We start from the raw sequence: 13,928 nt of genomic DNA on the forward strand, positions 1-13,928 counted from the left end.
AGTTTTTTTACTATATAATTTGCATGCTAACATATTCATATTGTGTGTGGCCCACTGAACCTGAGCAACCTCAAATGAATGGATTTACAGTACAAGGAAGTACTTGTGCTGTTTGCTGAGAAATGTAAAACCACACCACTTGTTGTAGTACCAGCATGCTGCATACATCCTCAGCGACCTATTAGTCCCTACACAATGATACAGTAGATGATATCATCATACAGAGATGGCTTTGCAGAACAATGGCCTTTTATTGCCTTGATCACCATAAAATAGGTCATGTTTCTGTGATCATGTGATGTTAAGATCAAATTCTTTTTGGAAAATTTGCTGTACTGTGAGTAGATCCCACAAGGGTTATTTGAAAATAATTATTCTCTGCTTTCCCCATTTAGTATTCACTTCATAAACACAAAGCTATAGATTAGATTTTACCAATGGATGTGACAAATTAAAAAAAAAATCTCTAGTCAGCCGAATCTACTTTACTACTACACCTTAACTCGACTAGTCTCTTATACCAAACTTTAATTAGCACATCATAGTTGTCTTCTCTAAAGCAAAGTTTTAGTGATTCAACAATTAGTTTTATACAGCACTTTTGCATACAAAAATGCATTCTCTGTGTACCATGACTGTAGGCACAAAATTTTGAGACATTATCGTCTGGACACTTCATTAGACATCATCTAAAAGTAGTGGACTGACAGGTCAGGATCCCTATAGTGACACTTCTCTGGAAAATATTCCTCCAGTAACCAGCAGAGCTTCATTTAGTGTATATAGAGTCAAACCTATATCTGAATTTTGAAAAACAAGTCACATTATTAACAGCTAGATGCATAGTCGTGTTAGACTAAAGCTAAGCTAAATGAAAGGACAAAAATGGCCTTGTACATGTGATGGAAAGAGGAACTTAAGTTTAAAATAAATATCAGACGAATGTGGAGAAGTTAAATGATGTTCAGTCCACCAGCAATACTTAACAGTACAAGATCAACAGTCATGTTTATTAGTATAAGGTGCACAGTTATCTAGACCACAGGCTACATGTTAGTAAATGGAAGAAGGTTGTGTGGTTTCAAGCGTATTTGTGGTTTATGTTCGACAGTTATCTCGTGATGTCAGGGTGCGAATCACCCACACAAGCTGAATAACAGGAAACTTATCACCACTTGAAGTGATAATGTAGATGGGTGGTGACACATCTACATGACAGTATTGCAAGACAGATCTTAAACATGGTAATTTTGCAGTTATTACACTATGGTATTTAGTTTACGTCATAATTATTAATACACTACACATTCATCCAATATTATAAAAAATCGTGATAGACTTTTCTCAAAGAGAAAGATTCCCTCCACCTTGTGTAGATATGGAAATTTACTCAGCTATCCTAGAAATACAACAGCAGGATAGTATCAGCATATAGCAGAATCATTTAATTGGATGGAAAAGAAACGCTTTTTTAAAAAAGTCTGTTTATCAAAATATTTTCAATGTTTTTGGTGAAATTTTGTGAGTCAGTGTAAAAAGTCCCGCCACTTGTTTTGGTACTCTTTCCATCCCAGGTTTCATCTAGCATCTGTGTCATTATTTTCAACAGTGATGACAATGCTGTGTAATAACACAGTAATCCAGCAGGAGACTGCATGCAGTACCTGATTCAGGTGTTATTACATGGCAATGAGGTAGATACTAGCGCTGGGATGGACACCTGAGGGACGAAAGAACATGTCCTTATTGAATGGGACTTTATATACAATAGCAGTCGTTTCAATATAGTTGATTTGTTTCTTGAGAGGGCCAGACTGCTGTAGAGTTTCTGGTTGTATTAGAGGTTTCTCTGACAGTCCAATAATGTGGGTGAATGTTGTCTTTTGAAAAGTTTTGCTGCTGCACAGTATCAAAGTACTCCACAGTAAACTCTAAAGTAATGGGCCGTTTCACGGACTGTCCACGTGGGAACGAGAGATTGTCACCTCCACTTTGTTTGCTTTATCTGCTAAAGAAGGGAGGCTATAAGAGATGCAGGAGAAAGAAAGAAGATGGACTGGTTTAAAAGAATGACTGGTATGGGGACATGGAAAAACAGACGTAGGCAAAGAAGAAGAGACTACACTGTTTTGGCTATCGAGAGTCCAGAGAAATCCTTTAATGAAGACTTATGTAACACAACCTACTCGACATTAAACTGAAAGAGAGGGGACAAGAAGACAGACGGGAGATAAACAAGGTCATCCTGGCTAGTCAACTATGGGGAATAGTGGTAAGTGTCTTTTGGTGAGATACTGAGTTTTAATGCTGTTGACACCAACAGTGTCACACATGGCTTCTAAAAATTTACCTTATATTTTGCAGCGTTGCTGTTCCAACAAAAAGTACTTCTCATCTCTGTATCCAATGTTACCTGGGCTGTGTTTTGTATTTATTTCCCAGTTATTGAGCTCTGTTCGTTTCCTAACTAGCAGCTTATAACTGATGGTATGAAGAGTCTTTTAGACCATTACAGTATACAATAAAGCTGTTGGTTAAGAAGAGTAAGGTAAAACAGGTAACTTAATTTAACTCTTTATTTTTGTCTTTACTCTTACACACCTGTCTTTCAAGGGTCTTTAGAGATGCAGGGCCAGAATCTTTCTGTTTGTTTGTTTAATCATTTTCATCAGAAAGAATATATTCATTCATAATGAACAGATATGCTATTCATATACGATCTAATTAGGTGGAGGCAGCCAGACACAGTATTTCAGTTTGTCAGAAACACAATATTCTGTGCATTTCAAAAACATTTTTTGTTGTTCGGTTGACTCGTTTATGGTTCTTGAATGCTTTATGATGATCTTTAACATTTTGTAAATCTATAGCTATAATCTAAATACCTCTTTGTGTTTGTATTTGCAGGCAGCAGTGTAAACCCGGCAGCAGTCGGGGTTGCTGTGGGATTTGGCATCCTGGCGATCCTCTTCACCATTGCAATTGTACAATTTTGCTGCAAGTACAAATGCAAAAAGTGCAAAAAGTTCTGCAAGAAAAAGAGTGAGTGGAGCTTTAATGATCCATCACTATAGCAATGATTTTCTGACAAGTGGTATTAATTTATGCAGATGATCTGACCAGGTTTTGAGATATGCATATTGGCTGCCTCCTCCATATAGTGATGTTGCTTTATTGTGTAAACAGGTTCAACAGCAACACCGTATCAATTTTGATTACTCTTAAAGTCCAAAGACCTCTGTGAAAGCTTTTCATGGCTCTTTGAGAAACTTCTCTTCAAAACTGACAGGAGGAAACTGTTTGTTAATGAGATTCTGAGAAAAAGGTTTGTAGATGTGCAAAGGCAGTTTCTCAGACACAGCAGGGACAGCGGATGAACTGGGAAAGTGTCTAAAGAAAGAAACTAAGTTGGAGAGAAGTGTGGAACATGGCAGCAGGTAGGATTAGATTTATGTTATGTGCATCCTGATGATGTACCCTATCCTCAAAATCTGACTAGATGGGTTGGTGAGGACCCAGAGTTTCCTTTGTGTTCAGGGGTGTCGTCACAGCAACACATTCTCTCAGGGAGTAAAAAAAGCCTGGCTCATGGGTGATACACCTCAAGACATAACCAGGAGTTGAAGTGTCTAGCAGCAGCTATTGAAAGTAAACACCTAGAGGTAAACTTTGTGAATGAGAAGAAAACTCAAGCAGGTATTTTCTTTGTTTGGGAGGGTGAAAAAGGCAGGGAAGAAGCAACTTTGAACAGTCATGATGCATAAAAGGGCAGCTAAAGGCAGGGCGAGACTATCAATTGAGGATGGAGAGATGCTGTAGAAATGGCCTTCAAGGGACAAAAAAACTTAGATATACAGAACTGGCTATGGACCCACAGTAGCGTGACTGGAAAGTTAAGGTCGGACCACCAGAGGTTTGTTCTAGAGGGTTTGTTGGCAAGTAATTTTTTTTTTTTCTGTTGAGTGAATTTGGTATAAAGAAGTGAGGCCTGAGGCAGGCAGTGACAAGTACGGTAAAATATGGTACACTACCAGAGATCCATTAGTCTATGCTAACTTAACTCATCTGGGGCAGAGGCATGAATCTTAGGAACAGATATTTCTACCTGCACAAATAAAACCCAAATACTGTGAGCAGCTTTTCAATTTGGGTGAACCAGCACTTATATTTGTGCAGGAAGAGACTTTAAGAAATTTGCATACATGGTAAACATCACCCATCACATCAACCAGATTACAATATGAGTCTTGTCATGCAATTGTTATATAGAAATACATATTCATTGTCTCTCCTCTTATCTGTAGAGCCTTCATTGAAGGACAAAATGCTAACGTAAGTGGATTTTTCCTTACCTACCTTTCAAATAAAAAGTTTTATTTCAGATTATTGTCCTCTTGCTGCTTTATTCTAGTATGAATATGTTTGCTGTGTTTGATCTCTATTTCTACAGTAAAGTAGGCATGAAGAAGTCTTCCCCTCCTTTCTCCATAAGCAGTAGCATTAAATAACAACGGAATTGGTGGCACTTAATTCTGGCAACCACAACAATGGAAAGGATGCCCCTCATCTCTTACTTTCACCACTCATCTTGTTTTTCAGCATGAATGCCATCTCTTCCTGTTTGTGTTATGCTGCTATAATTCAATGTGGAGGGAATTTATCATGTTATTTCTAGGTCACATTTTACTTGTTGTATGACTTGATGCTTTGGAACCATGTTGCTGTTTCTTGGCCAGCTTTTTAGTCATGCCTTGAAACAGAGACGTGTTGTATACTGTTGTGTATTGTGTAAAATAGGATTTTTATGTCATATGAATGTAAATTTAAAATAGATTGAAATGAATTTGAAAATATACATTTAAATATTTACTTGTAATTTCATCTTGCTACTTGTCATGAGAACCTGACAAGTTAAAAAAAAAAAAAAAAAAAAAGTCATGTTGTGGCTTTATGTTCTCAAAAAGGAGTCTACACACACACACCACAGAGAAACAAATGCACATACTGTTCTAGTCATTAAAAGGTTTCAAGCAAAGGCAGAATAGAAGCTGTTTAACCGCAGCAACTAAGCAGATCAGTTTTCTTGTAAGATGCGGGTGACTTCCCCCCAAATTCACATACGTGCTACCCTTTTCATACTTTCTATCGTTGGCGGAACCTCAGTATCATTGTTTTTCCCTTAATGAAACTAAGAGGCTTCTCTTTAGCAGGTGTTTTTCTGATTGCAGCTACCAACAGTAAGGTGAATAAATATCATTATAAAGGTCATGTTATTCAGTTAAAAATAGAACTTTGACGCAAACAAGACAAAAATTGTATTGAGAAAGGTTTAAGATTCCAATCTTTGTGTTTTATGGAGCTGCCATGTTTAGAAACAAATTCTCTGCATTTCTTAATTTGTAATGATATTAGTGATCAAAAATAGACTTTATTCTGAAAGTCAGAATTACCACTTTCTTATAAGTAATATCCAGAAAACTTCCAACAGCTTTTTTATATCTGGGAGAAATTCCTTTAGTTTGGTTTCCAAATATTGGAAATATTGTGGAACTTTTTAGTTGACTACCTGCAGCTGTGCTGATTTGCACACCACCTCATATGTCACGTGACTGGGCATAATCTACATTCACTCCACTGAACATTTGGATATGCATGAATTATAACACTGACTGCAAAACTAAAATCAGTTATGAAGTCAGGCGCCAATGCATAGTTGAACTGCTTTTTTACCATTATCACGGGTAGACTCCAGAAATTCGGTCTGATTTACTTTTAAATAATTTAAGAAGGCATCACTAAGTAAAGTGTAAAGGTCTAGATGTAAAAAGACTCTGTTCCAGTGTTAATTCTCAAAGACTTTGGATATATTTGGTGACAAAGGCCAGGATATCTTGCAAGATCAATTACTGACCCCTTGATTCCTCACACTTTTTGTTTTGAATGTGCAGTGTGTATCCTGTTGCCTTCTAATAACTGATAAAGAGCACTTGCCAGGGCTGTGGAAGTATTTATATATATATATTGCCCAGAGCTGCAGAAATCACACACATTTTAGGTGAAGATGGTCTCAAGGCTTTTCACTTGTTATTTTTGAGTGGTGAATATTAACAAATAAATAAATAATTTAGATTACAACAAAATACCACACAAGTTTCAGGGCTCCTGAAAGCCTGGGGAACTGTAACTGCTTATGATGTTTCAGTAACTCTGTGATACAAGCAGTGGTGGGAATTCCCACCTTGTTTCATTACTGACTATGGGACTAATCCATATTTACATTGATTCATTCACTGTGAAAACGATGGTTATGGTGGTTCATCTTTGCAGTGAATATTGCCCTGCTAGGTTTGCGTTACCAAAATAAAGATAGCAGAACATTTTTTTCCCAACATGCTTATTTTATTCTGTCTCAGTAATTTCCACTGGTATCAGAAAAGTCAAGCAGTGAGTCCTTGTGGTTCCCATATGGTGTATCCATAGCTGCTTTAAAATATAGTTGAATTCTTGCAGAAGTGCATATTAGCCGAAGCAGGAGCTGAAGCTTTAGAGCTCAACATGGAGCAGTGTAATTGAGCCATACATAAAGTGGTGAAAAAAACCATGAATCATAAACTCAGCAATCATGTGCTACAAAACCAGTAACATGTGAAAGAAGGATTTTGTATTTTCTCAGCATTTAAGATTAGCCAAAAGTTGTCTCACTTCCTCTGTACTTGATGTTGCACATGAAGAAGTAGGGAGCATGATCATTCTATCACTGAAACTACTGTACTTAAGCTGTATTGAATTTATGTAAAAAGAAAAATAAGATAAATGTAAGTATTTATATAAATTTAGCTTTGTATAAATTTAGCTTCGTGCTATTGATGTGGGTGGCAGTGTGGGACTTTTTTCAACTGATTGAAGCGTAACAGAGGAAGTTTTTGTTTTGAAGCCTCAAAACCAATGCTCTGGTTACTGTGCCCAATTTGCATACGGGCATCCCAGGTACAGCTTAGCAATAACGTGATGTTCTTTTCCAGTAGGTATTACTTTGTTGTTTCAGGGTTTTCCTTGTGTTTGCTTGAGTCATGGTTTCTGCGAATCAACATAACGTTATTTGTTTACTGGTTGGGTTTTTTGTATATTTTCTTGCTTGCTTAGTAAGAAATCCTTTGAAAGAACCATTAAGGAAATGTTCAGCATGTAAATAAAAATAAAGACAAAAATGTTTGCTGTTTAACGGTTTTATCTGACATCATTTGATATCACAAAAAATATATGGATTATGTTAAGAGATGCCCTGAATACAATGCCCTGAATGAAAAATGAGCACTTATATTTTAAATTGGCTCACAAAGAAACCTATTCTTACATTTAAATTGAGGCGATAAAGTTTCTTCCTCAAACTGTATCATGTCCCCAAAGCACGTAACTGTCAAACCATTTCTTTGCATTGCTCCCCACATCAGTTTCACTTCCGACATGCCACATATTAGTCAAACAAGACATGTCTGAATCAAAACTTTGACATATTTTCTATAAGCTCTTGAGTCGCCAATCTACAGGTACCAGCCAACAGCTTATGTGGTTTAGCCCTTATTTCCTTCCTTCCTTTAATAACAAGGTGGTGAGAGCTTTGTTTCCTCTCCACATTTCTGGCTTTTTTCTTTCAGAGTTCCAATACTGAAAAAAAAAAAAAAAACACCACCTAACGCTCCTAGTTCATGATTCAGAAGTTTGTCATGTAGGTAAAATGTAGTTGTTTTGCTGAAATATAGTACTCAGCCGGGTTTTGTCAGCATAATTATATAAATAGCATTGTCACATTCCATAGTGTATCAGTCTTCAGTTTTCAGCTGTACATCACAAAGGGAAAGAGGCAAATTGTTCATATTGAAGTCCTGGCTTTCTTCTACTAACGGCATGGATGACAGTGCTGTTAGCAAAGGGAAAGTCTCTCCCAGTTGTATAAAAGTCTTTTCTAAGTCATCTATCATGACAGCGTCCATTGGCGCTTTACTAGCATAACTTGAAAATGTAAGCCCCGCTTTGTAAGAATCCACAAAGTCACATTTACCATTAAGTAGTCCATTTTCAATACACATAGCTCTATATTGTTTGATAACGTCAGATCCATAATGGCCTTGCTTATGGCACCAAGTGCACTGACCTGCTCCTGAGCAGATACAAGCTTGAGGCCCAGCCCTGTAACCTGTGACCACTTCGGCTAAATCTGTATCTGGAAGTGTCTGTTTAAAGGCCTCTTCATCGTCTAACACATGGATCTGCATAATGGAGGGCGTCTGGCGGTGATAATTACCCTCATTTACAGATTCTTTCAGAGGCCCGCTGTCCTGTCCATCCTGATTTATGGAAGAAGAATTAAGCTGGAGGCCCAGTCCCACTCCACTATCTTCCCTTTTCTGAACTGTGTCATTACCAGTTTTCTTATCCTGCAGGGGGTAATCTGTCTGACCACTGGTGGAGCTCTCTGGGCCTCCTAAGCTGCCACAGCCACTGTCCTCTTGTTTCATTGGAGGACTTCCTCTGTTGTTTATAGCAGAGTTGGACACCATGCTGATCCCACTGTCCATGCTTGTCCTCCTCTCCTCCTCTTCAGTGTCCGCTATCATAACTTGGGTCACTGGGTCTTTGATGCAGTTTTCCACTTCTGTCTTGTAACTGGACAGGAACCATCCTTTGTCTGTAACAACCTCCATAGTCCCTTCTCCAACAGAGAGTGGAAGCCAGCCACTTACAGCGGATTTCTGGAGAAAGGGAAAAAGATCAATTCTGTAATATTTGTCATTGTTATATGAATGCTTCAAACAAAGTGGGTTATGTAACCTTTTGCTTTTTGTCTTTTTGTCAAACAATGTTCTTGCTAGACAGTACAGTAAAGTGATATGTTTCTTGCTTTTCTGTAGTTTACAGTAATGTACTTACCAGTGCAGCAGGTGTCTTGACTGGTCGTTTTAGGTAACATAGGAAGATAGCTGCCATGATAGCAAAAGTTACCAGCCCACCCAGAGTAGAGAGGGATGATACAGCAATTATGAACCATTCTGGCGGAAAACCAAAAGTTGAGGGTGTTACATGTAATGGGATTTCCCCAAAGATTTGAATTTGCATCATGCGTCAGCACAAACTCTAAAGGTTCAATGTGTAATATTTAGAGTGACCCATTAGCAGAAATAGAATATAATATTCATAAATAGTTTGTCATCTGTGTGTAATCACTGGGAAGTACCAACTTTAGCAGTGTTTTATTAGCATGAGTCTTTTAAATTTACATAGGGAGCAGGTCTCCTTTCACAGGGGGCAGCCATGTTGCCCCACCATGTTTCTGCTGTAGCCCAGAATGGACAAACCAAACACTGGCTCTAGACAGGGAATCATGTTTTAAAGGTGACAGCCACTGTACCCACCCTAACACCTAGAAATGGGGAGTGGGTTGGCGGAGGTTGGGGGCTCTGCATGCTGCTATCTATTAAATCCACAAAATCTTTTAACATTGCACTTTTAAGTTAAAGAAGCAGCTTAAACTTTTGGGAAATAAAGTTTTGTTAGATTAAACAAACAAGCTATAATGTGTTAATTAGCCAAGCTAGCTATTTCCAATCTTTATGCTAAGCTAAGCTAACTGGTTGCTGTCTGGGGCAATATTATTTAGCATGTAGAGTGGTCATCGCTCATCCAGAAATTGAATACACATATTTCCCCAAACTGCTGTTTTATTACTTTCTGGTTTGTCAAATAAGTTTGACTTATTTGAATTTAGCATATGTATGTGTGGATGTGCCATGTCCATTAGCAGCAGCTGACATATGCACTGGATGTTTCTCATGTTTATTTTAGTGTTGGCACCTTATTAGTCATAAAAGTTTCAGTATTTTTCTTACCTTGCTCAGGCAGTGTCAGACACCGTTTAGGGGACACACTGCTGGGATGGAGAGCTCCACTGCCCTGTATCTTGATGCTAATGCAGTATTCTTTTCCCCAGTGGAGAGAACTGAAAGTCTTAATTCTCTGCTCTTCATCCACTTCATCTTTCAAGTATTCTGTTATATTCTGTAGTGTAAACATCAAAATGACATTCAGGTCAATGCACTGTACAATATAGATCACACAGTACAACAGACTCTGAGATAAGTATGTTGCAGATGTTGATTTGGATATATGACTCTAAATCTTTAAATATTCTAATACTGTTATATTGGATTATTTACCTGACTAAGGTCCAGTCAGGATTTTAAAACATAAATTTAAACAGTATTTAAGTAGTAGATTTTATCCCAACTTAAATAGAACCAAGTTTTAGTAGCATATTAACAAATATTTAAAATTTGGGTTCAATTTATAATCAATTTAAAGGTTCCAGTTGGTCTGAATCTTTATTTTAGTGATAGTTTTGGTGGAAAATATGGCTGCAGTCTTTACTGTACATACATATTGTGCCTTTGAACCCAATTCCTACCTTATTATTTTGTCCTTTCTCCTCCAGATAGATGGAGTAGGTGAGTCCATAAGGAAAGAGCTTTCTCAGAATGGGCTTTTGGTAAATATAAATTGTTAGAGTGCTGGATGTAGCCTGCAAACTGAAGGAGGGAGGCTGCAGTTCACCTACAGGAACATAGAAAGATAAGAAACCAACACTCTTGAGTGACTGTGTAATTACATAACCTGCAAAGTACAATATTTTTACCAGACCACCCCAACATCATAGCCAAGTGACAACTATACTTACTTTCAGTTAGGAGAAATTTCTTCTTTGTCCATGGAGATGTGTCATCACCTGCGACCAGCTGAACTCTGACCTTGTAGGAACCACGGTAGTCATGTATAAGATTGCTAAGGTCACAGTAAGTCTTTATGATCCCTGTGCAGCTGTCTACCCTGGCCCATTCATCATAGTACCTGAGAACAGAAAACACAGCAGTCACCAGCTGAAAGAAGTGGAGTCATCAATACAAGGTTTAAAACTTCTAAGGTTTTAGTAAAACATTCAGTAGTGATTAATATCTGTCCTTATGTAATTAGTCAAATCAGTCACCCCAAAATGAGAGGTTGTGGTTATAAACACATTTAAGCAGGTTAGAAGTAAAGAATATAAGAAGAGAATACTGGGACATTTGATTTGCAAAATTTGAACACTATAACTCTGAAGCAAAGCTGATATTTTGAAATGAAACATACTTTGCCATTTCTACGTTGTACTGGGAGCTTGGAGGGGCACGTGCAGGTTGTTTCCAATATACTGTCACCTCTCCATCCAAAATATTTACTGTTATGTTATCAGGCTGAGGGATGTCCAGTCCTGCCACAGAAAACACAGGGGCATTGTAAAGTACATTCACTATAACATTTAGTATAACAAGACAATTAAATGAATCCAAATAAAGTACTATTAATTTCAGGCTGTTCTGTAAAACCAAAGACCTGGCCTACACATACTAAACAAATTATTTGCGAAGGCGAGGAGACGAAAAGGAAGTTGAAAATCCAAAATGAAAAATGTGATGTGGTGAAAACAAATTGCACATCATTTAGGGATTGTCTGTGGGCGTTTCATAGAAGGGAACAAGACTTTTAGCCATTTCCACTTCAGCTGAGGGATTAATTTACGAGAATGGAGGAGGAACATTTGCGAACAATGCTGTATAAAATTCTGTCTTTTTCCCCTGACACTGTGATAGAAACTATATTGTAAACACTGGTTAAAAACATAGTTTTCATCATAAAAGAAGAACATTTCCCAGAATATCTTTATTCGTCACTCTCTACAGAGTTTGACATCAAAATTGGCAATAAAAATTATTGTGAGGATGGTGTCATTATGATGGTTTAATACAATGACAAAAAAATAAGAAGAAGATATGGTGCAATAAAGTCTGTTAATTACCTGACACGCAGCTTATGTAGATAATCAGTAAGCCAAGAATTGGTGTCTTGTTTAAATCCATTTTTGGCGTCCAGAGTGATTTCATCATTTAGTCATAATCCACACAGTAGTTGTGAGTAAAGTCCTTTATTCCAGTCAACACTAAAGGAAATTATGCTGTACACACCTTGTAAATGTGTACATCTTTTCTTCTCAACAAGTTGGTCTCTCGCTTATCTGTGGAAATAAGAGGCAGCTCGGTTTTCCCAAATGACTTTATTTCTACAGTCCGCCCCAATACCTTCCTCTCTTGCTCAACTCCCCTCCCCGACCGATGATGCCTTTCCGGTTGTGATGACATCAGTGGCTCTGTCCTTAGTTTCATGACTCTCTCTAACATCTCTTGTCAAGTTGCTTTTCCTTCTTCTTTTGCTTTTTCCCCTTTCCGCTCTCTACAGCGTTGTGATGTACGGTGAACTGTAAACAAAACTTGTCAAAAAAAGAAAAGGGAAGGGAAGCTTTTAGGAATTCCCCTTCCACGAATTGTTCATTGTAGGCAGTAGCTAGATAAGTGGGGAAGTCTGTTGTTTTAAAGTGAATGTGTATTTTTTATTTTGTAGTTTCTCTAATAAAATATGCAGTTTGAAGCAGAAGATACATCTTAGTCGTATCTACTTACCATCTTAGTCCTACTGTGACTACAGTGCATGTACAAGTGTCGTATCTTCTTCTGAGTCTGTGGCTGTGAAACGTCAGCTGTGGTTGGCTGCATTGCAGGTGGCTTTGCAAAACAGTGTGAGAAGAACTGAGTGAGAAAAGACAATGAAAATAACACAATATTATAGATAATTTAAATGAATATCATTATTTTTCAATATTGACAAGCAAAGCAAATGAATAAAAGGTATAAAAGATAAGCAAATTTGGCAATAGAAATAAGATATAAGTTTACATGTTTTATTGACATATACTTTCATCATAGCTCAATGCATAATGAGTCCAATATGTACAGTATTAGTCCACATTTTAAGGGACTACCCCTTAAAATGTGGGCCAGTGGTCAGCACTATCTTCTCATAGCAAGAGGGTTTGACCCGGGGCCTTTCTGAGTTCGCATGCTACTTAGAAGTTGAAACTTACAGGTCAGCAGATAAAAATAAGAGCTCACTGCTTGGGAAATGTATTTTCACATAATGACTATCACTATTTCCATAACACGGAGCAGACACAGTACAGTTCAGTGATTAGTCAACAATAAAATGATGGATTTATAACAGAACTGCCCTAAATTAATAGTATATTTACTGTTGAAAGAATCAAATTATGCCACTTGTTTCCTCTGATAATATTTTGCTTATGTTATTTTACCAGGAAGTCCCATTGATAGATCTGTTTTTCAAAAGGAGCTAGACTGGTTTGCAACATATTAAAAATACAGGACATACATGATATGTTTACGCTCCATAACAAAACAATGAACCTTGATTGAAATCATGTCTTCACCACAGTCTTTAAAGTGTCCTAAAACTCTTTAATGGCATTAAGTGACCAGGGTGCATAGTAATAAAATTAAATTAAATTAAATTAAAAAAAAAAGAAGTATTTCCCAAAGTTGTAGAAATGCAAGGTACATTAAGAAGTACAAGTATATAACTGGTACCAATCATGACTTTATTAGTGCAGGAAAAGGCACTAATAAAATATGGAAGTTTACCCAGTTAAATGTTATTGATTTATTGATATATGACATTGGTGCTAGCTTTATTAAGTAAATACAGCGTTGGCATATGACCTTTATTATGCCTATAATTAAGCCAACGCCCCGTTATAATGTAACATAACCTCAGTGCCTCTTTTAATACACTAAAGTGTGCGTCATCACGATGTCCAGGAAGAGAAGTCCATCATTAGTTTATTATTTGCTTTACATTTTTGTGACATTCATTAGTTACAGTCAGTACTTGAGAGAGGCTTTTAGTTCTAAGAAGGCATATTTCTCCTAATTATAGGCAAATAGAGCTCCATTTCCTTTTTGTTTCTCACCTCCTTATCACATTTGACTGTT

General features: G+C 37.3%; 1 protein-coding gene across 1 annotated transcript; it reads right to left on the bottom strand.

Annotated features, from left to right (window-relative positions):
- Nucleotides 1-7,210: 7,210 nt before the first annotated feature.
- On the bottom strand, nucleotides 7,211-12,119 carry il10ra (interleukin 10 receptor, alpha). Its single transcript, XM_026298863.1, has 7 exons — nucleotides 11,885-12,119; nucleotides 11,179-11,299; nucleotides 10,730-10,899; nucleotides 10,460-10,605; nucleotides 9,885-10,053; nucleotides 8,929-9,047; nucleotides 7,211-8,750 (listed from the first exon to the last, which is right to left on the bottom strand). Exons 1-7 carry the CDS (start codon nucleotides 11,970-11,972, stop codon nucleotides 7,821-7,823), a joined length of 1,743 nt encoding a protein of 580 aa, XP_026154648.1. The 5' UTR covers nucleotides 11,973-12,119; the 3' UTR covers nucleotides 7,211-7,820.
- Nucleotides 12,120-13,928: the final 1,809 nt, after the last annotated feature.

Source organism: Mastacembelus armatus, chromosome 13, assembly GCF_900324485.2.
Source record: "Mastacembelus armatus chromosome 13, fMasArm1.2, whole genome shotgun sequence".
Taxonomy (NCBI): Eukaryota; Metazoa; Chordata; class Actinopteri; order Synbranchiformes; family Mastacembelidae; genus Mastacembelus; species Mastacembelus armatus.